This window comes from Saimiri boliviensis, chromosome 7, assembly GCF_048565385.1.
Source record: "Saimiri boliviensis isolate mSaiBol1 chromosome 7, mSaiBol1.pri, whole genome shotgun sequence".
Classification (NCBI taxonomy): domain Eukaryota; kingdom Metazoa; phylum Chordata; class Mammalia; order Primates; family Cebidae; genus Saimiri; species Saimiri boliviensis.
The window spans coordinates 112,001,311-112,024,298 of NC_133455.1; the positions used below are offsets into that span (position 1 = coordinate 112,001,311).

Genomic DNA, 22,988 nt, shown 5'->3' on the forward strand with positions numbered 1-22,988 from the left:
ACCTAGTCAAGATTTTTTATTTTGAAAGCATGAAATCAAACCTCAGACTGCAGAATCTGTTTAAGGAAATTTGACCTTCTTTGGCCTTTTGACAACTAGTCAATTACTTTTCTTTGGTGACATTTTGACCTCACTACCCAATGGTTATTAAACTTCAATAGTAGGCAAGAAATCTTTCCAATTAGTGTCTAAAATGTCACCACCAGTTAATTATTCCCTTGTGTTTACACTGTCATATCCTTCAAGTCCTCATTTATAATTCTGGGTGTGGTGGCCTAAATACTAAGTTCTTATTGTAACAAGGTTACTTTCTTTCCTGGGAATAAACGAACAAGATTCAGAATCAAGAGAGGGACAAATCAATAAAAGAAATGAAGAAGGTACAAAAAGTAATATTGCTAGATCTCAAAATGATCAACTTAAATTTTAAGACTTGACTTTGCTTATATGTATGTATCCCACAGCTTTTAGCACATTGCACCAGTAGATAGTTTGGAGATTTATAGAAATGTCAGTTCTGCAATTGCTCTCACTAATAACCTATGCCAGTGTTCTCCACTGGTATTGACCTCCAAACAGTGTTGCTATATTTAGTCATGTAGGTTGGATACTGCACAACTTTAAGGGACCATTTTTACCTAGACTATGATGTATGCAGGAGGGTTCCCCATATGTAGGGTTACCAGATAGAGTAAACAAAAACAGAGAGAGCCCATACAATACTTTGGACTTGCTTTTACTAAAAACATTATTGTTTATGGAAAATTCAAGTTTAACTGGACAACCCATATTATATCTATCAACCCTAGATTATGAGGTGTTTGGAAAGTGTGTGGCCATACTTTTGGTTGTTTTAAGAACTAGAGGATACAGCTAGAAATTAATGGGCAAGATCACTTATCTGAAGTGTCCTGAAATACCCAGAAGATTCTCACATTGTGAAGAATGTTTCTTTTCTGATTAATTCCTGATGTGGTTGCAGTTTCCAAGGTAAAAAATCCTCTGAATTTAACTACTGTATTCTAGAAATGAGAAAGTTGAATACCAGAGAAAATACATGATTGACTGTTTGGAATAAGTATAATCAAAACCAGGACTGTATGGTTAGTAAGTGCAGATTCGCTCACAGAATTGAAGAGTGCTAATGGGGGACAGGCAGGAGAGAGCAAGAGAAAACTTTGCAGGGAACCTAGAGCACATTCCTCTTCTCGCTTAAAGCTAGTTTGACCTACTTATCAATTTAAAGCAGAAAAGCGTTACAATCATATTTGTTTTAAGGAAGATGAAAATACAGCATCGCAGAAAAAAGAAAAGACAGCAATAAGCCTTGGAGAATGCCATGAGCAAAATTCCCTATGTGCTAAACACATTGTATTCTCTGAGCATTCTGTTGCTCTTCCTCTTTAAGTCTCTGAAATGGTAGCTGTGATCCCTCTCATTTTCTGAATAATCCTGGTCCCAGAGGAAGGTGGGGTAGGCATCCTCTTTGCATTTCCTTGCTCTTCTAACCTCTATATTTTTCTTCATTCATAAAAATGTCCTTCTAGGGCCGGGCGTGGTGGCTCACGCCTGTAATCCCAGCAGTTTGGGAGGCCGAGGCGGGTGGATCACGAGGTCAAGAGATCGAGACCATCCTGGTCAACATGGTGAAACCCTGACTCTACTAAAAATACAAAAAATTAGCTGGGCATGGTGGCGCGTGCCTGTAATCCCAGATACTCAGGAGGCTGAGGCAGGAGAATTGCCTGAACCCAGGAGGTGGAGGTTGCGGTGAGCCGAGATCGTGCCATTGCACTCCAGCCTGGGTAACAAAAGCGAAACTCTGTCTCAAAAATAAAATAAAATAAAATAAAATAAAATAAAATAAAATAAAATAAAATATGCCCTTCTTTGAATACCATGTCTAATGACTATACTGCCCTCTACTTCTTGCTATTGCACTTGCCTGCTGATCTTTGGTCACTGTAATTCATAAAGATGCTATAATTTATTTTAATAAAGAAAAATCTTGACCTACATTTCTCTGCACACTCTCATCTTTAGAGCAAAGCTCCTGCAAGGACTGTTTTCTGCTTTCTATTTCAAATTCCTCTCTTTACATTCTCCCTTAAGCAATTCCAATCAAGTTTTTGTTCCTAACGTTCCCATCAAACTGTTTTTCTTTTTTTTTAATTAAAATCTTATCTAATTTATTAATAGATTCATAAATAGATCTCCTGACTAAAAATTCAATCTTCCTCCCTTTAAAAAAAAAAAAACTTTTAAGTTCAGGGGTACATGTGCAGGCTTGTTATATTGGTTTCCTGTAGTTATTTTTTCTGATCCTCTCCTTCCTCCAAACTTCCACTCTCAAGTAGACTACAGTATCTGTCCTTCCTGTCATAGTGTTCATGTATTCTCATAATTTAGCTCCCATTTATAAGTGAGAATATGTGGTGTTTGGTTATCTGTTCCTGTGTTAGTTTGCTAAGAATAATGACCTCTAGCTCCATCCATGTTCCTGCAAAGGACATGATCTTGCTCTTTCTATGGCTGCTTAGTATTCTATGGTATATATGTACCATATTTTCTTTATCCAATCTGCCATTCAGGGCATTTAGGTTGATTCCATTTCTTTGCTATTGTGAATAGTGTTGCAGTAAGCATACACCTGTATGTGTCTTTATGGTAGAATGATTTATATTGCTTTGGGCATATACTCAGTAATGGGATTGCTAGGTCAAGTGGTAGTTCTGTTTCTAGCTCCTTGAGGAATCACCATATTGCTTTACACAATGGTTGGATTAATTTACACTGCCACCAAGTGTATAAGCATTACCTTTTCTCCATAACCTCTCCAGCACCTATTATTTTTTGAATTTTTAATAATAGCTATCCTGACTGGTGTAAGATGGTACATCATTGTGGTTTTGATTTGCATTTCTGTAATGATCAGTGATACTGAGTATTGTTTCATATGCTTCTTGGCTACATGTATGTTTTCTTTTGAAAAGTGTCTGTTCATTTCCTTTGCTTACATTTTAATGGGGTTGTTTTTTTCCTTATAAATTTGTTTAATTTCTTATAGATGTGAATATTAGACCTTTGTCAGATGCATAGTTTGCAAATATTTTCTCCTATTCAGTAGGTTTTCTGTTTACTCTGTTGATTATTTCTTTTGCTGTGCAGAAGTTTTTAAGTTAATTAGATCCCATTTGTTAATTTTTCCTTTTGTTGTGATTGATTTTGGTGTCTTCATCATGAAACCTTTGCCTGTTCCTCTGTTCAGAATGGTATTGTCTAGGTTGTCCTCTAGGGTTTTTATAGTTTTGGGTTTTATATTTAAGTCTTTATTCCATTTTGAGTGGGTCTTGTATACAGTGTAAAGAAGGGGTCCAGTTTCAATCTTTGGCCTATGGTGAGCCAGTTATCTCAGTAGCATGTTTTGAATAGGGATTCCTTTCCCCATTGCTTTTGTCAGGTTTGTCAAAAAAAAAGTTTCCTATAGGTGTGCAGCCTTATTTCTGGGCTCTCTATTCTGTTCTATGGGTATATATGTCTGTTTTCTTGTTTTGTTTTGTTTTATCAATATCATGCTTTTTTGCTTAGGATTGTTTTTTCTAGTTCTGTGAAGAATATCATTGGTAGTTTGATAAGAATAACATTGATTCTGTAAATTGCTTTGGGCAGTATGGCCACTTTAATGATATTAATCTTGCTATACATGAGTATGGAATGTTTTTTCATTTGTTTGTGTTATATTTGATTTCTTTGAGCAGTGTTTTATCATTCTCATTGTAGAGATCTTTTACCTTTCTGGTTAGCTGTATTCCTGGGTGTTTTATTCTTTTTGTGACAATTGTGAAAGGTATTTCACTTTTGATTTGGCTGTTGGCTTGACTTTGTTGGTGTATAGGAATCCTACTACTTTCTGTATATTGATTTGTATCCCAAAACTTTGCTAAGGTTGTCTGTCAGCTTAAGGAGCTTTTGGACTGAGACAATGGGGTTTTTGAGATACAGTATCATGTCATTTGCAAATAGGGATAGCTTGGCTTCTTGTCTTCTTATTTGGATGCCCATTATTTATTTCTCTTACCTGATTGCTCTGGCCAGGACTTCCAATACAATGTTGAATAGGAGTGGTGAGGGAGGACATCCTTATCTTGTGCTGATTTTCAAGGGGAATGCTTCCAGTTTTTGCCCATTCAATATAATGCTGGCTGTGGGTTTGTTATAGATGGCTTCTATTATTTTGAGATAGGTTCCTTCAGTATCTAGTTTATTGAGAGTTTTTAAAATGAAGGGATGTTGAATTTTGTCAAAAGCCCTTTCTGTGTCTATTGAAATAATCATGTGGTTTTTGTCTTTAGTTTTATTTATATGATGAATTATATTTATTGATTTGCATATGTTGAACCAACCTTTCATCCCAGGGATAAAGCCTACTTCACTGTGGTGAATTAGTTTTTCTATGTGCTTCTGTTTTGGTTTACAAATATTTACTTGAGAATCTTTGCATCAATGTTATATTGGCCTGAAGTTTTCTTTATTTGTTGTATCTCTGTAAGGTTTTGGCATTAGGATGATGCTGGCCTCATGGAATGGGTTGAGGAAAACTCCCTCCTCAATTTTTTGGAATAGTTTCAGTAGTAATTGTACCAGCTCTCCTTTATATATCTGGTAGAATTCAGCTGTGAATCTATCTGATCCTGGGCTTTCTTTGGTTAGTAAGCTATTTATTACTGGTTCAATTTCAGGGCTCTTTATTAGTCTGTATAGGGAATCAATTTCTTCCTGGTTCAGTCTTGGAATGGTGTGTGTATCCAGGAATTTATTCATCCTTTTAAGGTTTTCTAGTTTGTGTGCATAGAGGTGCTCGTAGTAAGTCTCTGATGGTTGTTTGCATTTCTGTATGGTCAGTGGTAATGTCCCCTTTGTTATTTCTAATTGTGTTTATTTGTATCTTCTCTCTTTTCTTCTTTATTAATCTAGTTAGTGGCCTATCTATTTTACTAATTTTTTCAAAAAATTAATTCCTAGATTGATCGATTGCTTATTTATTTGTGTCTTGATCTTCTTCAATTAAGCTCTGATTTTGGTTATTTTTTATTTGGTTACTCTTCTGCTAGCTTTTGGGTTGGTTTGCTTTTGATTCCCTAATTCTTTTAGTTGTGATGTTAGGTTGTTAATTTGAGATGTTTCTAAGTTTTTGATGTGGGTGTTTAGTGCTATAAATTTCCCTCTTAACACTGCTTTAGCTGTGTCCCAGAAATTCTGGTGTGTTAATAGTTTCAAAGAATTTGATTTTTGCTTTAATTTCATTATATACCCCCAAGCCATTCATAAGTTATTTAATTTCCATGTAATTGCATAGTTTTGAGCAATATTTTCAGTCTTGATTTCTATTTTTATTTTGCTGTGGTCTGAGAATTGCTTGGTATAATTTTGGTTCTTTAGAATTTGCTGAGCATTGTTTTTGCCTGATTGTGTGACTGATTTTAGAGTATGTGCCATGTGGCAATAGGAAGAATGTATATTGGTTTTTTTTTGTGTGTGTAGAGAGTTCCATAGGGGTCTGTTAGATCCACTTGGTCCAATGTTGAGTTCAGATCCTCAATATCTTTGTTAATTTTCTGCCTCAATGATCTGTCTAATACTGTCAGTGAAGTGTTGAAATCTCACAGTATTATTGTGTGGGAGTCTAAGTCTCTACGTAGGTATCTAAGAACTTACTTTACGAATCTGGGTGTTCCTGTGTTGGGCGCATATATATTTAGGATAGTTAGGTCTTCTTGTTGAATTAAATCCTTTGCCATTATGTAATACTCTTCTTTTTTTTTTTTTTGTATCGTTGTTGGTTTAAAGTCTGTTTTGTTGGAAATTAGGATTGCAACTCTTGCTTTTTTTCTGATTTCCATTTGTTTGGTAGATTTTCCTTTATCCTTTTATTTTGAGTCTATTGGTGTCACTGTTTGTGAGATGGAACACTTAAAGATAGCATATCATTGGGTCATGCTTTTCTATCCAGCTTACCACTCTGTGCTCTTTAAATGTGGTATTTAGCCCATTTACATTCAAGTTTAGTATTGTTATATGTGGATTTGATCCTGTCATTGTGTTGTTAGCTGGTTATTGAGCCACCTTGTTTGTGTGTTTGCTGTAGAGTGTCACTGGCCTGTGTAATTAACTGTGTTTCTGTATCAACTGATAATGGTGCTTCCTTTTCATATTTAGTGCTTCTTTCAAGATCTCTTGTAAGGTAGGTCTGGAGGTAATAGACTCCATCAGCATTTGCTTATTTGAAAAGGATCTTATTTCTTCTTAGCTGAGGAAGCTTAATTTGGCAAGATATAAAATTCTTGGTAGAAAATTTTTGTTCTGTTTAGAATGTTGAATATAGGCCCCCACTCTCTTCTGGCTTCTAGATTTTCTGCTGAGAGGTTCACTGTTAGCCTTATGGTGTTCCCTTTGTAGGTGACTTTCCCTTTCTCTCTAACTCCCTTTAATATATTTTCTTTCATTTCAACCTTGGAAAATATGATGATTATGTGTCTTGGGATGATTGTCTTCTGTAGAATCTCTGTATTTTCTAAGTTTTACTGTTTTCCTCTAGCAAAAGGTTGGGGAAGTTATCAATTGATAATATTCAGAAATATATTTTCCAAGTTGTTTGCTTTCTCCCCATTCCTTTTAGGGATGTCAATAATTCATAGATTTGGTTTCTTTACATGATCCCACATGTTTCAGAGGTTTTGTTCACTTCTTTTCATTCTTTTTATATTTACTTTTTTCTGACTATCCTATAGTTCAGAAATTCTTTTCCCAGCTTGGTCTATTCTGTTGTTAATACTTGTAATTGCATTGTAAAATACTTTTTGCATATTTTTCAGCTTTATCAGCTCCATTAGGGTTTTTTATTTAATACTGTCTATTTCATCTGTCAGCTCCTGTATTATTTTATTATGATTCTTATGGATTGGGTTTTGTTGTTCTCCTGAATATCAATGATCTTTGTTCCTGTCCATATTCTGAATTATATTTCTGTCATTCCAGCCAACTCAGCCTGGTTAAGAACCCTTGTTTGAGACTAGTGTAGTCAACAGAGGAAATAACTGGCCATTTGAGTTGCTGGAGTTCTTGCATTGGTTGTTTCTCATCTTTGCATGTGGGTGTTCCTTTAACTGCTGGGCTGCCTCTGACTAAAGTGGTCAGGCAGGGGAAGGGTAGTTTTGCTGGAGTCCCAGATTGGGAAGCCCTGCCTAGTGAGCAGTGATGACCAGGACCTGTGTGAAGAACAGTATGCTCACTTTTCTGTGCAGTGGGTGCTCTGTGCTGGGGGTCTTGACCAGACCCTGATCTCCATAGACTCTCCAGAGCCTGGAAACAGCAGGACAAGGGTTGCAAAACAGCAAAGATGGCAACCCACCCCTCTCACTGGGAACTCTGTCCCAGGGAGTTGCAGAGCTGTTACTGTCTTGATATATCTAATGGGGGATGGTTGGAGACCCAGGCCAGGAAGACCCACTCATTGAGGAGATGCAGGGTTGGGGACTTACGTAACAAACAGTCTGACCACTTTTCTGTAGGGATGCAGTATGCGGGGGGTTTGATCTAGTCTCCAGTCACCTTGGCTTTTTCAGCACCTACAGTGAAGTTACCAACAGCAATGGCTTTGAAACAGCAAATATAGTGGCTTGCTCTATATTTGGGAGCTCTATCTCTATCTCTATCCCAGAGATGTATAGATTTGTTACTGGCCTGAACACACTGACAGGGGTGGTTGTAGACCTTGGTCAGGAGATTCTGCCCAGTGAAGAGAAACAGGATCCAGAATCCACATGAAAAAGCAGTCTGGCTGCTTCTCCACAGAGCTGCTGTGCTGTGCCAGGGGACCACTCCAGCCCATAGTCACCTCAGACTCTTAGAGCCTGAAAACAACAACAGCTAAAACTGTAAGAGAGCAAAGATGGCAGCTTGTCCTTCTCCGTGGGAGTTTCATCCCGGAGAGGGTTGGAAACCACTGCCAGCTAGAAAACACTGGTGAGAGTGGCTGGTGATGCCAGCTTGGAGGTCCTACCCAGTGAAGAGAAGAGGGGTCAGGGTCCCACATAAAAAAAAAAGCAGTCAGACTGCTGCCTTTTTTCTTAGGGTGGCTGCACTGAAGGCAACAACTGCTAAGGCTGCAAAACAGCAAAGACGGCAGCCCAACCCTCCCTCTGGGAGCTCTGTCTCAGGGAGTGTAATGCTGCTACCAGTGCCTGACTGGAATTCTCAGCCAATGTGTCTTATCCTGCCAGGTTCTGTGGAAATGGAGCCTGCAGACCATTGCTGCTCAGCCCCCTGGATTTGGCCTCTTTCTTAGGGGTATGTATGGGAGTCTAACCTCTTGCTTTGCCAGAGTTGCAGCCACTTTTGCTGGGAAGTTGATATTTAAAGCTCCTTGTGCTCTACGTGTGTCTTAGTGGCACTGCAGAGATTCTGCATAGCTCTGTGTGTCAGACTGAAGGCCCTAGTGGAGTTGGCCCACAAGGCAATCTCCTGACCCAAGGGTTGCAAAGATTCATGGGAGAAGTGTGGTTCCCGGGGTTTGCTCACTGACCGTTTTCCTGAGCTGGGGAGGCTCCTCTGGTTCTGTGTTACTCCTGAGTGGACAGTTGCTTCTTTTCAATCCACTCTTTGTGGGTTGACTTGTCTTCTTGATGAATCCCAATGCATGAACCTGGATGCTTCAGTTGCAGGTGCTGTATTTCCTTGACTCTTCTATTTCTCTCTATTAGAGAAATACACTCTAGCTCCTTCTAGCTGGCCATATTGGCCAGCCTCCTTTCAAACTGTTTTTTCTTCATTTCACTAATCATATCAATTTTTGCTTAATCCAGTGGTCAATTCTCAATTTTTGACCATCAGTAGCATTTGACATAGCTTATTGACTCTTCTTTGAAATATGCTTTTCTCTGAAATTCCAGGCAGTACAGTCCTCCAGGGTCCAACTGATTGCTCCTGATCAGTCTTCTTCATTAATTCTCCTGTATCTCTTCAAGCTCTAAAATTGGGGTTCTGAACAATCTATTCCTCAGACTGCTTCTTTTTTGTATTTACATTCTCATCATAAGTAATCTCATCCTGTCTCATGGCTTTGATAACCTATTATTGGCTGACAGCTATATTATGAATATTTCCAGCCTAACTTACCCTGCTAAACTCAAGATATATGAATCCACCTTCCCATTTGACATCTCTGGAAGCCTTATAGGCAACTCAAATGTAGTGGGTTTAGATTCAAACTTCTGCTTGCCCCACTCTCCATTCCCAAGTTTTTTGGTTTTCTTTTTGCCATCACAGAACATGTTAAGCCAATACAAGCTCATCAGGCCATAAAGGCCCATTCGTGGTTGACAATCATCCTGATGAGGTAGTGCTTGTGCACTAAGTTGTTAGATATTTGGAACATTTCTCCTATGTAGAGTGTTACATATTTGGTGAACAAATGAATGAATGTTTGGGATTATTCTTATGGGATCTAAAGTTACTGTCCTTTTATATCAAGACTCAGGTAAATGCATTAGACTACATGAAATGCTCTATGAGGTTTTATGTGTGTGTGTGTATATATATATATATATGTGTGTGTGTGTGTGTGTGTGTATATATATGTGTGTGTGTATATATATATATATATATTTGCAGTGTTAGAGTAGATATGTTTATCTAATATAGGATTTTCAATGCCTAATAATGCACTTTTAAATTTAACAATACAATCAATAAAGAACAAATTTGAAAACCAATTGAATAATTTTAAATTAAAATGCATCAGTTTATGTTTTTCAGAGTTCTTACTAATATTTTCTTTGCCAATTAAGTCATTTACAATTTAATATGATTGATTTTTTGAGAGAGTTGATCAATTCAAAGTTACTTAAAACCTAAGTGCTTTTCCTGTGTCATCTGAACATATTCTCCTTATCAAAGACTGCAGAGTTAAAGTGGTTGAAAAGGCCAGAAGTAATGTAATGTAACAGAGAGATCAATTTTTTCTTTCTTTAAAAATAGCACATTAAGCATTCCCATTTATTAACTGGTCAGCCAACATCTAGAATTGGCTGCAAGATTTAGTTTAAGGGAGTTAAAACAATAAGCTAAATCTATCTCTCTCAAATACGATGAAGTGCTGTAAAAATGTGAATTTAAGAATAAATTCCCAGAGGAGTTTTAAATCAAAGTTGAACAGTAATTTTATTTTATTGCTTTTTTAAATAAAGCAGCATGTCAGAATGCCCAGTCTTTAACGTAGTTCGACCCACTATATTCATATGAGAGTTACACGGAAGAATGACACTATGAAGAATAGTGAACTCCTAAAGAATCCTTTATAATTCTAGTTTTAAAATGTCATTAGCATTTTAGTAGACTGTGTAAAGTAGTCTTGGTTTTACTGATGGTACACATATGACATTTATCCTGCATGCAACATAATCTCAGCTAGCTCCAAATAAGAAAAGAGCAATGTAGTGACAAATGTAGTAATTAACATCTGGGTTTAGCAAGCAGGGAACAAGAAACATATGTTCACTATTAGGTTAGGATTTATCCATTTGGATTTATTTTGGCATTTGATTTCTACTTTAAAAAAATAATACTGTTTAAACCTTAAGAAATATCAATTTCTTATTTTAAGGAACTTCTGGTAATGAGCAACAATACTGAGAAGAACTAAAGCTCACAGTGACTATGGCTTTAAAAATTTTATGGATGAAGCTGGAAACCATCATTCTCAGAAAACCAACACAAGAACAGAAAACCAAACACCGCATGTTCTCACTCATAAGTGGGAGCTGAACAATGAGAACACATGGACATAGGGAGAGGAGCATGACATACCAGGTCCTGTCAGGGGGTGGAAGGCTAGTGGGGGAATAGCATTAAGAGAAATACCTAATGTAGATGATGGGTGATGGATGCAGCAAACCACCATGGCATGTGTATACCTATGTAACAAACCTGCATCTTCTGCACATGTACCTCAGAACTTAAAGTATATTTAAAAAATTAAAAAAAACAGCTGTTTGTATATCTCAGCTAAACTCAAATATGGGTATGCATTTGTTTAGGTGCTGCTATTATTTGCTGTGACATTTATTACGTGTTTCTATTACTCTTCATAAAGTTCTTATTTAGTTCACAACACGATTTCACCAAAAAAGAGCAAAATTTAAAGAAGCAAAAGGAATTCTTGTTAGCACTACAAGAATGAACTTGAATGAACTACAAACAATGAAAGAAAAAAAGTTTAAATCTGTTTGGAGGAAATGAGTGAAGCTAAAAAACGAGCCAAATAGATATGGAACAAGGATTTCTAAACTGAGCAGCTCTTTAGAAGAAGTATTGGAATAGTCCATTTTCTTTTGTCAATTGTGTGCATGTGTGAGGCAGAGAGAGAGAGAGAGAGAGAGAGAGAGAGAGAGAGAGACAGAGACAGAGACAGAGACAGAGACAGAGACAGACAGACAGACAGAGAGACAGAAAGAGAAATCTCAGAGATTTATAGGCATCCGTCCACCTGGGCTGCTCTTGTATCTTTAGACCAAATCCCCAGAGACCTCTTGCCTATCTAACTTAACTGAATTTAAAGTAGCCTCTTTATCTCATTCCCTTGACAAAAGTAATACTGTTTACAATTAAGAATGATACTAGAAGGGCACATAATAATATTTGATATTAGCAAGTTAGGGTTGTTCAATTTCATGTTAAAGCTTCATTTTCTACTTCCTTTTCTTGCATGTTTCCACTCACTGTCATATATTATTTATGTTCATGTCTGTATTTATCACAGTATTATAAACTCAATGAGAGTAAAGTGCATATTGCATTATTTTTCTCTCTCCAATTTCTTGTCTGTAACCAACTTAAAGCTCTTAATCAAGAGTGTCACATAGTAAGTGCCAGTAAAAATTTTAAATCTTTACAAAGTTATGTAGTGATATAAAATATTTTATAATTCTTATAAATAAATACATCATACAACTAAAATCGGGCTGTGTTTTAGTGTAGAAACATATAGGATTATCTTTACTTGTCCTATCTTGTCATAAGCAACTATAAAATGTGAAAAGCATTTTAGGAGAATTTTTCTAGAATCAGAGATGCAGATTGTTCTACTACAGAAATATTCAGCATAAGTAGTATAGAGTCAACTTAAATCTCTTATTAATAAGAGGAAAGAAAATTTATGAATGCATGAAAACATCTTCTAAGCAGTTCAAATCACTTAAAATAGTAAAAACATTTATGGCACACAGACTGTATAGATTCTAATGTTTATGTAGATAACTATGTTAATATATATATAAAGAAAGGGAGCTGTATTGATAATACAAACTTAAAAAATCTGAAAATAAGATGATTTGGCTTGGAATTATTTATGGGATCTTTAGGCCAAAATGTTTCATTTAATCTTAAAATTATGTTTTTGTTTTCTGAATATAAACAGACAGACTTAGATAAGTGTCCATAAACATATGGAGATGCATAATGCTTTTATGAGGATTAACCTACTTGCAGATAATTAAAATCTGACTAATTATGCATCACAGAGAGCATTAGTGATTAGTCAGGTCACACTGCTTCTTTTTTATTTTTTTTTCCTTCTCCTGATGTCTGGGTACCACACACTGCTTCTTAATGCTGAGCAACATCTGATGACAACATCACTGTTCTATCATAATATAACTCATATAATGAATATTATCTCAAGTTCCATAAAATTCCTTTGGAATATGGGAGAAAATACTCAAAGTGTGAAGTTACAAAAATTTTTATCAGGCCACTGATGCATATCAACATAGACAGAATATAGACAAAAACTGTAAGCTTCTTACGACAGTATTATGTCTGATTCAGCTTCTGACTTTCTGGGGTAGAGTTTCCCAGCCCTGGTTGTACATATGAAATCACTAGAATTACTGAAAAAAACACAGATACCTAATATATTACCTTCTACCTTTAGAACAACCATGTTTAAGGATGGGGCCTCTGAATATTCCTTTTAAAATCTCCCCAGTTTATTCTAAAATAATTGGTTACAAGGTACTATTTTGGCACCCCTGGCCAGAGATTATAAAATGTAGGCAATCAATAAACATTTGTTTAGTGACGGAGACAGCAATTTTCAATATGGCAGCTAATACATTGAGCCTTCTCAGTGTCCACATTTAATTTTTGATGATTTGTCATCTATTAATATAGCACTATTTTATTTATTTTATAGTCCAGAAAGGAAGAACAATAAGTGAGATTATACATCTCAGGAAGGTATTGTACCCTAAATATTCATTGTGCGAAATCAGCTAAGTTAATTTCCCAAGGATATCTTGGGAAAAGGTATTACATCCATAATTTTAGCTTCTATTACTATGAGACCATTATGGAACAAGACAGGATTCCCCTCCTTGAAACTCCAGTGTTAGAAGATGGCTGAAATATTCTCACTCAGAGTATTTTTAGGCTGTGTGATTTCACAACAGTATTTCGTGTTTGAAATGTAACCTTTTCCCATTAGACTTTCAATTCAATTCAAGATAAAAACAATGTACCACCTGGAATTTCTTCAGCCTTCCTTTCCCTAAATACTGACCAATGGAGATTAAAAGAGACACAAAAGAAGATTAAAAACTCTTTCCGGTGGGGCCTTTATGGTAGTACTTTAATTAGCACATTTGCAAACGTGAAAGTGATGAAAACTGCAAGCTATGTTTGGTGGTTTTGGTCATATGTCCCCATGCAGCAATGAGTATAATGGGTAACAATATTCATTAAGCCTTGCTGTGCTAAACTACACCTTTGCAAAAAATCTTCTCTGCCTGTACATGCCTGGCTTCTTTGCCTTCTGCTCTCATGACAGTCCTCTGCTAATACTTCTATCTTAACCCATCTTGTGAGCTTTCACAGCACATACATTTAGGAATTTCCTATGGAAATTCTGCTGCTTCCAATATTCACCTTCTTCACACCAGGCCCAGAAATCAGATCCCCTTTCACCTTGCACTTATTTGCCTCAGCTCACATAGGCCAAACTTGACAATTTCAGCAGTTACTGGACAGGTATTGTCTCCAAACAGCTTTTGTATAATCAGTAAGACAGCCCTCAGCATGCAAAGATAGCAATCCATCCACCATTCATTCCATCAGCACTTTCCTTTACAGCTACTGCCGTATCCACAGCCCTTGACTACAGTATAAATGAATAGACATGACCTTGAGAGAATGTCAGCATCAGTGAGAGACATTAAGATGTCAACATTCCACGTGCTTCTTTAACATGCAAAAATTACTTGGAACCTAATGGAATGAATTAAGTTGCCTTGATCCTGTAGGGCAGAAGCCTTTGTCGTAATTCATTCTCCATTGACTGAGATAGAAAGGCAAATATATTAAAACATGTTAAATAATTTTATATTGAGAATGCAGCTACAACACCTTGCTTTTCTATTGTTTTGCTTACACTGTTTTCAATGATTATTTTATTTTACTGCTTTGTTTTCTCCTCGTAATAACATTATCATACTCTCAGTTTCCCTATTACACTACTCTGTCCCCATGGTGAGTGAGCACAGACTGTCCATTTCTTTTCCTTTGCTCATAACAGACATATTGCAAATGTGATTTACATATCTGAGTGATCTTTCTGGACAGCACAATTATGAGTTGGTGTGCTATTATGATTCATCTTTTCTTATTTTTCTGTTTTGGATGTATTACAAAATAAATATTAATAGTACTTTTAAAATTTCCCTTTACTTGAGTGCATGATCCCACATAAATGTCATGATGGAGACTTCTGGCATAGTAGAGAATGATCTTGGTAATCCTGTTCACTGCCCACTCTGGAGCAGGCTGCACTGGTTGCCTAGTGCTATGCCCGGGAACACTGCCTGACCATGGGCAGAAAGGATGAATGGTAATAGCACACCAAGATGGCAACTGAAGATTCCCGCAGTGACAATTCCAAAAGAAATTGTCAAAAAATGCATGGCATTTTCTAACCTATCTTGGAAATCATAAAGAGTCACTTCCACCATGTTCTATTTGATGAGCAAATGGCAGAAGCCCTCTTGGGATCAAGAGGTTGGGACACAAGCTGCCTCCTCTTGATGGGAAGGTGGCAAAGAATTTTCAGACATGTTTTGAAACTACTGCATGGTTACATGGTTACATGGGTGTTCTTATAATTTATCCATGAATTGTTTAATTTTATGTTTTGGATTTTTCTGAATGTGTGTTTATATTTCACAACTAAAACATGAAGAAAAAAATAGTAAGAAGACCAACGTGCCAGTCTAGTAAGGAGGGCCAAGATCCACCAAAGTGGTGAGGGTCATTGTGCCTCACAGTGTTTTTAGTTCCTAACAACTCTTGCGATGGTTAATTTTGTGTGTCAACTTGGCTGGGTCACAGTGCCCACATATTTGGTCAAACATTATTGTGGATGTTTCTGTGAAGGTGTTTTTTTCTTTGGATGAGATTCATATGTAAATTGGCAGAGTTTGAGTAAAGCATATCACAATGTGAGTGGGCCTGATTCAATCAATTGAAGACCCGAGTACAAAGACTGACCTCTGAGCAGAATGCCTTGGGACCCAGAAGGTAAATAATCTGCTCTGGTCTCCAGACTGCCAGCCTACCCTACAGTTTTGGATTTGCACCTTCACAGTCATGTGAGCCGTTAAACAAATTTCTTCTCTCTTTTTTCCCCACTTCTGTCTCTCTCTCTCTCTCTCTCTCTCTCACACACACACACACACACACACACACACACACACACACAATTTTATTGGTTCAGTTTCTTTGGAGAACCCTGATTAATAAGCTCTTTAATGCCTAGTTTTAAGTTTCTAACAACTTGGGCGTGGCATCCAAATTCTTACCTCGCAAGAATACTGAGATCCATCAGAACTGTGTCCTTGCACATTTTCTTATACCCTGTGATAGGCAGAAAAATTCCCCCCACCAAAAGATGTTCATGTCCTAAGCCCTGGAAACTCTGAATATGGAAAAAGAGACTTTGCAGATAAAATTACATTAGGAATCCTGAGATGGTGAAATTATCCTGAATTACACAGATGGACACAATGTAATCACAAGAGCCCTTCTGAGAGGGAGGCAGGAGTGTCAGAATTTGAGCCAAAGAAGATGTGATGACATGATCAGAGGTCAGAGTGTGCCAGTGAGTCACTGGAAGAGAGCCACAAGCCAAGGAACACAAGCAATCTCTAGAAACTGAAAAGGTTCCAGAACCAGTCCACTAACATTTTGATTTTAATTCCATAAAACCTGTTTTTCAGACTTCTGAATTATGGGACTGAAAGAAAATTGATATGTATTGTCTTAAGCCACCAAGTGTGTGGTAACTTGTCATAGCAGCAACAGATTTAAATTTTAAAATTATAATTCCTTTCTGTTTTTTCTCACTCACGCCTTTTCTTATATTGTTGAAACACTTCCCCAGGCTGCCTCTGTTAAATCTTACCCTCTGCTAAAGGTTCAGCTCAGATGCTTTCTTATCCCTAAAACTTTATTGTTGCAGTTGGGAATGATTCGTACTCCTCCAAAACTCTAGAGCACTTCACAGCATTGATAGTCCCTTCATCACATATTACTTCATTGAAGTTATTTGAAGTCAAAGTTCTATACTTGTTTTGCTGCTCCACAGTTCTCAGTTCACGTATTTTACACATATTAGGCATACATATTCATTGAATAAATGAACTTACAGAATGTTATCATAAAATATTATTATTAGGGACAAGATCAGGTTTTGTTGCCCAGCGTGGAATACAGTGGCACTATCATAGCTCATGTAAGCTTCCAACTCCTGGGCTCAAATGATCCTTCTGCCTCAGTCTCCTGAGTAGCTGGAACTACAGGCATGTGTCACCATTCCTGGATAATTTTACAAAGTTTCTGTAGAGATGAGGTCTTGCTTTGTTGCCCAGGATTGTCTTAAACTCCTGACTTTAAGCAATCTCCCCACCTTGGGCTCCCAAAGTACTGAGATTACAGGCATAAACCACCACTCCCACTAATAACATATAAAACAGTTGATATTTTATGGAAAAATAGAAAAATAAATTATAACATACGTTTGCAACTTCATATGATCCATTTAATATCTGCTCCATATAATTATTGAGATCTCTGACTCTTTTGTGATCTGAATTTGTGAAAGGTAGGTGCCACCAGTGAGGAAACCTGTTTTAAGATAAAAAAGTTTATCGTCATTAGTTTGAAAACTGGCCTTTGCATTTCAGGACTGTTCAAGAAGTTACAACTGTATCAGATGGAAGGGCCAATGAAAACATTTGAAAAAGCTATAGTCTACGTAATTAATCCTAAGAAGTTTATTAATATGGCTATGGATATGGTCATTTGTGCCATATTAACTGCCATTAATATTAATACTAAATGTAATTTAATTTGACATATTAAATTAATTTATATGTCCTTTTTTTACTGTATTTATGGCAGACCACACATTTTGTCTTTTAAACATATGTGGGGTCTTAAAAAAATACTTTCTGAAGTTAATGGTTCAAAAATTTTAAAAAGGTTCAGATTGTATTGTTTCTTCTGGGTTCATTAAAGACACCATTACACTAACTAAATTAAACAATTTAGCAAGTGACATATGCTTCCAACTGCTCTTAGCCCTTTAAAAAAGTAACAGTTTCCCCAAGAGTCTGACTACTTGCAGAATTTCCTTTGCACAAGCTGATGATTCATCTTGATGGGTTGAACTTGATTAAGCCAATTATTAGGTGGGATGACCTATTAATGGGTAGCATTTGGTGACATATCTTGCTGTCCAAATACACCTTTTTAGGAACTACCTAGCAGTCTCCTCTGACTCCAGTCACTGCTGCTTCACCCACACTTCTGCTTGTTTTGTAAGAACCATGGCTTGGCTACCATGCTTTGAGGGGAAATGAACATGGAGGACAGTCAGCAAAGACACAGATGTATGTGACGATTTCATGCCACCCCACTGATTCCTGTTGGAAATGCCAGGAAGGTCCAAAACTCTATGCTTGTATATTTAAACAGTGAACATTTTATTTTTTAAAGTAGCTTGCAGACTCTAAAACTTAAAAGTCTTAAAATTTTTTATCTAAATTTAATTGTGAAAAAATAGTACCAGTATACAATTAATTGAAAATACAGCATAGAAGATAGATAGATAGATAGATAGACAGACAGGTAGATAGATAGATATTCTCTATATCTATATATACATAGTTTTTTTGGGGGGTAATGAATTTGGTAAATGAGAGATCAGACTGATTTTAAGTATCAATTCATATGTTGGTGTATGAATGTTCCTTGTTGGTAGAATAAAACAGAAGTCAACATCAATTCTACTACTTTGTTAATGTTTTTATAGATATATGTACTAAAACATATTATGTATAAATAAGTACATGAAAATTGAGGAATGCTTCTATAATACTGTCATTTGAAACTTCTTCGAGTCATATGTCAAATATAGCAGTTAGTTATTGAAATTACTTTTTATGACCTTTTGTCTGACAGTATCATCACATCCTCCCTCAATTTCATTCACAACAAAGGTTAGAAAGCATCTGACAAAGATTCGGTTTGATATTTGATTATTAGAGTAATTCATTTTCTCAATACAAATCCCAGTATTTTGATTTGCCCTTTTGTCCGTTCCTCAAAAGTTTCTATAGCCTGATCAGTGTACCAAAATAAAATGTTAGATGGTTGGGAGAAGAAAGTCAACTCTCACCAAGCACATTAATTGTCTAAATATAATTATTTATTTTAAGGAATAATTTAATATCTGTGTACTCCTGGAAGTTACCCAGAAACACAAATAGCTGATTTGAAGCCCACTGTTAGATGGAATGGACTGATCAGAATTTCATTCTTCATGACTCTGACTTTCTGATCATGCCTTCCAGATCACATTTACATAACTCCTGTAGGGCTTCTCTCAGTAAATTTAGAAGTCATAGGGAATCTTCATCCGTCATTTATGTGCATCACGGTGAGCCTGGGCCCCTTTGAGAGTGTCAGCATACAAACAGTGTTCAGGACACATAAGACAAAATGTTCCTTGCTTCCACAGGTTGCTTACACAGTTTGAAAATCAATGTAAGAATCCCTAGGCAGCAGACGTGAGCAAAGCAGAATCTTAACAAAAGCTGAAAACTGAAAAGAGGCCTATTGAGATAGATTATTTGAAACTTTAAAGTTTTACAAGCTATACTGATATGTATTGAAGAGGTACAGGGTAGAACAGAGACATTTTTGAAACCAAAAAAGGATAGCCATTAAATAAATACTCACTTATTCTTCTCACTAATTAATTACTAGGATATCATAGCAAACATTGATGTTGAATGTGGTATGTGCAGCCCAATGTTGAAGTTTTTGCCTGTGTCTCTTTTTTTCAGTTATTCTATCAGATTTTTTCATAATTCTAAAGCTTGATGGTACTTCTAAAAGTTTCCAGAATAACTTTACCTCCCTCTCAGTCTCTTGAGTATACTCTTAATTTCTTGACTTCCTGATGCTTAAAGCATCTGCATTTTAAAAATCCCTCTTACATATGCCAGTACAGTTTTTTTCATGAATGTAAACTACTTAGTTTTTAATATTATACAGTATCTTCCCATGGACTGATAACTTTCCTTATATTTATATTTTGGAAGGTGACTAAATTTGAAAGCCAAGTAAAAATTTGCATGCATAAAGTATGCCAGGTAAAGGATGAACAATTACATCATAAAAGGATTATTTACTTAATGAAAATCTCACTGTAGATAAAACGATATTTGATTAACCTAAATGCAATATTATAATTTCTGGAAAGCTCACATTTTTAAAATCAAGGTATTCCTTTTTTAATAGACTGAAGTCTATAATCAAAAATTTGACTGGTTAAAGTGATGATTTTAGAAGAGTTATTTGAATAGCAGTTATTTTTATGATATTTTTAGTTTGCTTATGTTTAATATTTTTCCATTATAACATAAGTGAAAATAATGATTTTCAAGATGGCTTCAAAATGAACAGAATAACAAATTAAATTTAGATAATGCAAGTTAATTTAAAAGTTAAAAATTAATGGCAACGAAATGAGTTAGTGCTATACCAATTGATATGAATACATTTACTTTTTTGGTGTAGAAATTAAAAAAAATATATATATATAAACTTTTTATTGCAGTTATTTGTTGAAAAAGTAAACATATTAAACATATCCAAATTTGTTCTGCAATTTCAATTTCAATTGCATTTTTATAGAAAAGAGGATTAAATTTAAAAACAGGCAAATAAGACCATTTTATCAATAATCGAAGAAAAACTAAGTAGCTTTTGAAATTGTCTGTCTACAAAATCAATGCCTGGAAGTAAATAGAAAATTGCAAACCTTGTTCTGTTTTATGAGACAAAAGATTCTTCACTCTGAGAGCAATTCAGACTCTCTGCTGGGATAGATTCAATGGCATTGGAGTCAGAATTCTGTGTTGCTCACAAATAGAAAATCCCATAACCATAATTTTTCTTTTTTGCTCAAGGACAAATACTGAAGGCAAAACAACGTAAAAGGACATTGCCTTACTCTGGGAGAGTCAGTGAGACAAACTGCTTCTGAAGTTGGCTGTGAAGTTTTAAAAACTGGTCAAATGATTTTTCTGTCAGGCTTGTTTCATTATTGCTGTGTGTCACCTGGATCAGATACAGCTGCAGAAAATAAATAGACAGAAATCAAAAGATGGCCTGTGATACATTCTGAAAGTTGATTCTATGTAAACCAAACACAGGAAGAAACTTTCTGCAAAACATTATCATAAAAGCTAAGAGATGCACTTTGTAAAGGCAAAATTACCTATAAACAATATCTAAGACTATCATAATCATATGTGCTAGGAACAAATTGGCTATTTTTTGCTGTTTTTGTGAACATTTTAATTAGTTATTGATTTATACTCTATCACAGGACAGGAATTGTTCTCTTCGATGGTTCTCTACTGATAGCTCTTGTTGTTATGATTTTTCCTGGGAACATTGTCTTAATGACACTTCTGCTTAAATTGAACCTAATTTTTCATTTGCATAGTAAAAAAATTACAAGAAATGCTGTGTCGCATAGTGGAGGGAAGTCTGAGATGAAGTCAAATGATACTTAAGACAAGATAACAGACTTTAAACTTACATTACTGGATTTCTTGCCGAACCCTAAAATTGTTGCTCTTTGAATCGATCTAGTTGTACTCAGCAAACAGGATTCCTGGGGAAAAGTCTGCGAAGTAGATTTGGCAGGGCTTATGGCTGACATTTGTGCAAGTGTGTGGATCAAGTTATTCAATTTAACAGGGAAACACTCCAGACTTTCCTTTATTTTCCTAGAGAAACGTAAAAGAAAAGATAGTGAGTAGCATTCCTCTTCATCTACTCATTTCATTTACTATCGGTTTCCCCGTGTTGGTCAGTTGTGGGGGGAAAAAGCCAAGAACCATGTAGGTTATTTGGAGCCCAACTATTAACTGTTATTTGTATAGACTTCAAGTTCACATCTGGAGTTGTTAGCAAGTAAATATACAAAAAGTCTTGTGATGAAATATAAACTGTAATTGCTATATTGTATGATGACATTTTAATAAGATTTAATATTTTGTTGTTTATTTGGGGGGATTTTTTAAAAAAATTCTAGCTTATAATTATTTAAATATTTACAAAATTCCAGAAGTTAAATCTACCAAGTAACATATATTCAAAGAAGCCTAGTAGCTATTCCCATACTTTCTATCCTATTCTTTCCCTTCCCTTATATTTAAACAGTTTTAACACTATGGCTCAACTTTCATTGTTTAACTTTTAATTTAAATTTTATTTTTATATATATTTATATTTCTCTATCTTTAAAAAAGTACTTAAGTACTATATTTAACAGGCAAGTATTTTATATAAAATATATTTTTCATTCTGTTTGTTTTCTTTTGTTTTTGTTTTTATTTTTGTTGTTTCTGCTTTTTAAAGTTTTTTTTTTGTATTTACGAAAGTTTGCATTCTAATAGTATAAATATCCTTCTATAATTTCCTTTACCTCTTCTTTTTTTTTTATCATCATCTGTTGAGTACAGTATTGAAATTAGCTAAAAGCTTCTTTTTATACTGTTTCCCCTTTTCTCCAGTATCTGATTTGCAATTTTACTCTTTTAATCTCAGTTAATACCATAAAGCAAACAGTATGCTTATTCTACTTTTAATTTGTGCTTCCTAGCCCCCATTTCCATTTTCTTTTTCAGAGATAAGGTTTTGCTCTGTCGCCCATGCTGGAGTATAATGGTGAGATAGGCTCTGAATCTTAGGCTCAAAGGATCCTCTCTCCTCAGCTTCCTGAGTAGCTAGGATTACAGGCATGTGCCAGTATGCCTGTCTAAATCCACCTCGATTTTTTATTGACCTATAATTGTATAGTACAATTGAACTATATTGTATAGTATGTCCACTAAACACATTTTTTGGTTTCTTGCACAGCCTTCCCTTAATTGTAATAAACTCTCCACCAGTTCTTATGCCAATGTCTCTACAGTCACTTTATCTGAAACTCATTCTCCACTAAATTCTTCAAGAAATGGTCAAGGAAGTAAGTTTCTGAGTTCTTGTAAGCTGACAACAGTTGGTCTGTGGCCTTTATACTTGAAAGTTAGTTTGCCTGGATATAACATCACTGGCTCATGTTTTCTTTTCTGAGTGCCAAAAAGATGTTCTGTTTTCTTCTGGAATAAAAGATTACTATTCAAAACTCTGATGACGTAGTATTATTTTCCATATAAGTGAATTAGTCTTCCTGCCTAGATGCTTACAGGAAGTTTCTCTTTCCACAAAGTTCAGTAGTTTTTCTAAAACATGTTTCCATATTGGTTTTTCTGGGTAATTTTTTTGAAAATGCAAGTATCCTTTCAATATGTAATTTCAAA

The 22,988-nt window shown here is 35.6% G+C and overlaps 1 protein-coding gene across 3 annotated transcripts in view; it reads right to left on the reverse strand.

The window, feature by feature from the left end:
- Window positions 1-22,988, reverse strand: part of PIK3C2G (phosphatidylinositol-4-phosphate 3-kinase catalytic subunit type 2 gamma) — a 381,818-nt gene that overhangs the window by 62,126 nt on the left and 296,704 nt on the right. For all 3 annotated transcript variants that reach the window (XM_074403237.1, XM_074403236.1, XM_039461721.2), the window contains exons 27-29: window positions 21,221-21,410; window positions 20,627-20,748; window positions 17,121-17,229 (exon numbers count right to left, since the gene is read on the reverse strand). In XM_074403237.1, coding sequence (XP_074259338.1) covers window positions 17,121-17,229; window positions 20,627-20,748; window positions 21,221-21,410 — 421 coding nt within the window. The remainder of the gene's footprint in view (window positions 1-17,120; window positions 17,230-20,626; window positions 20,749-21,220; window positions 21,411-22,988) is intronic.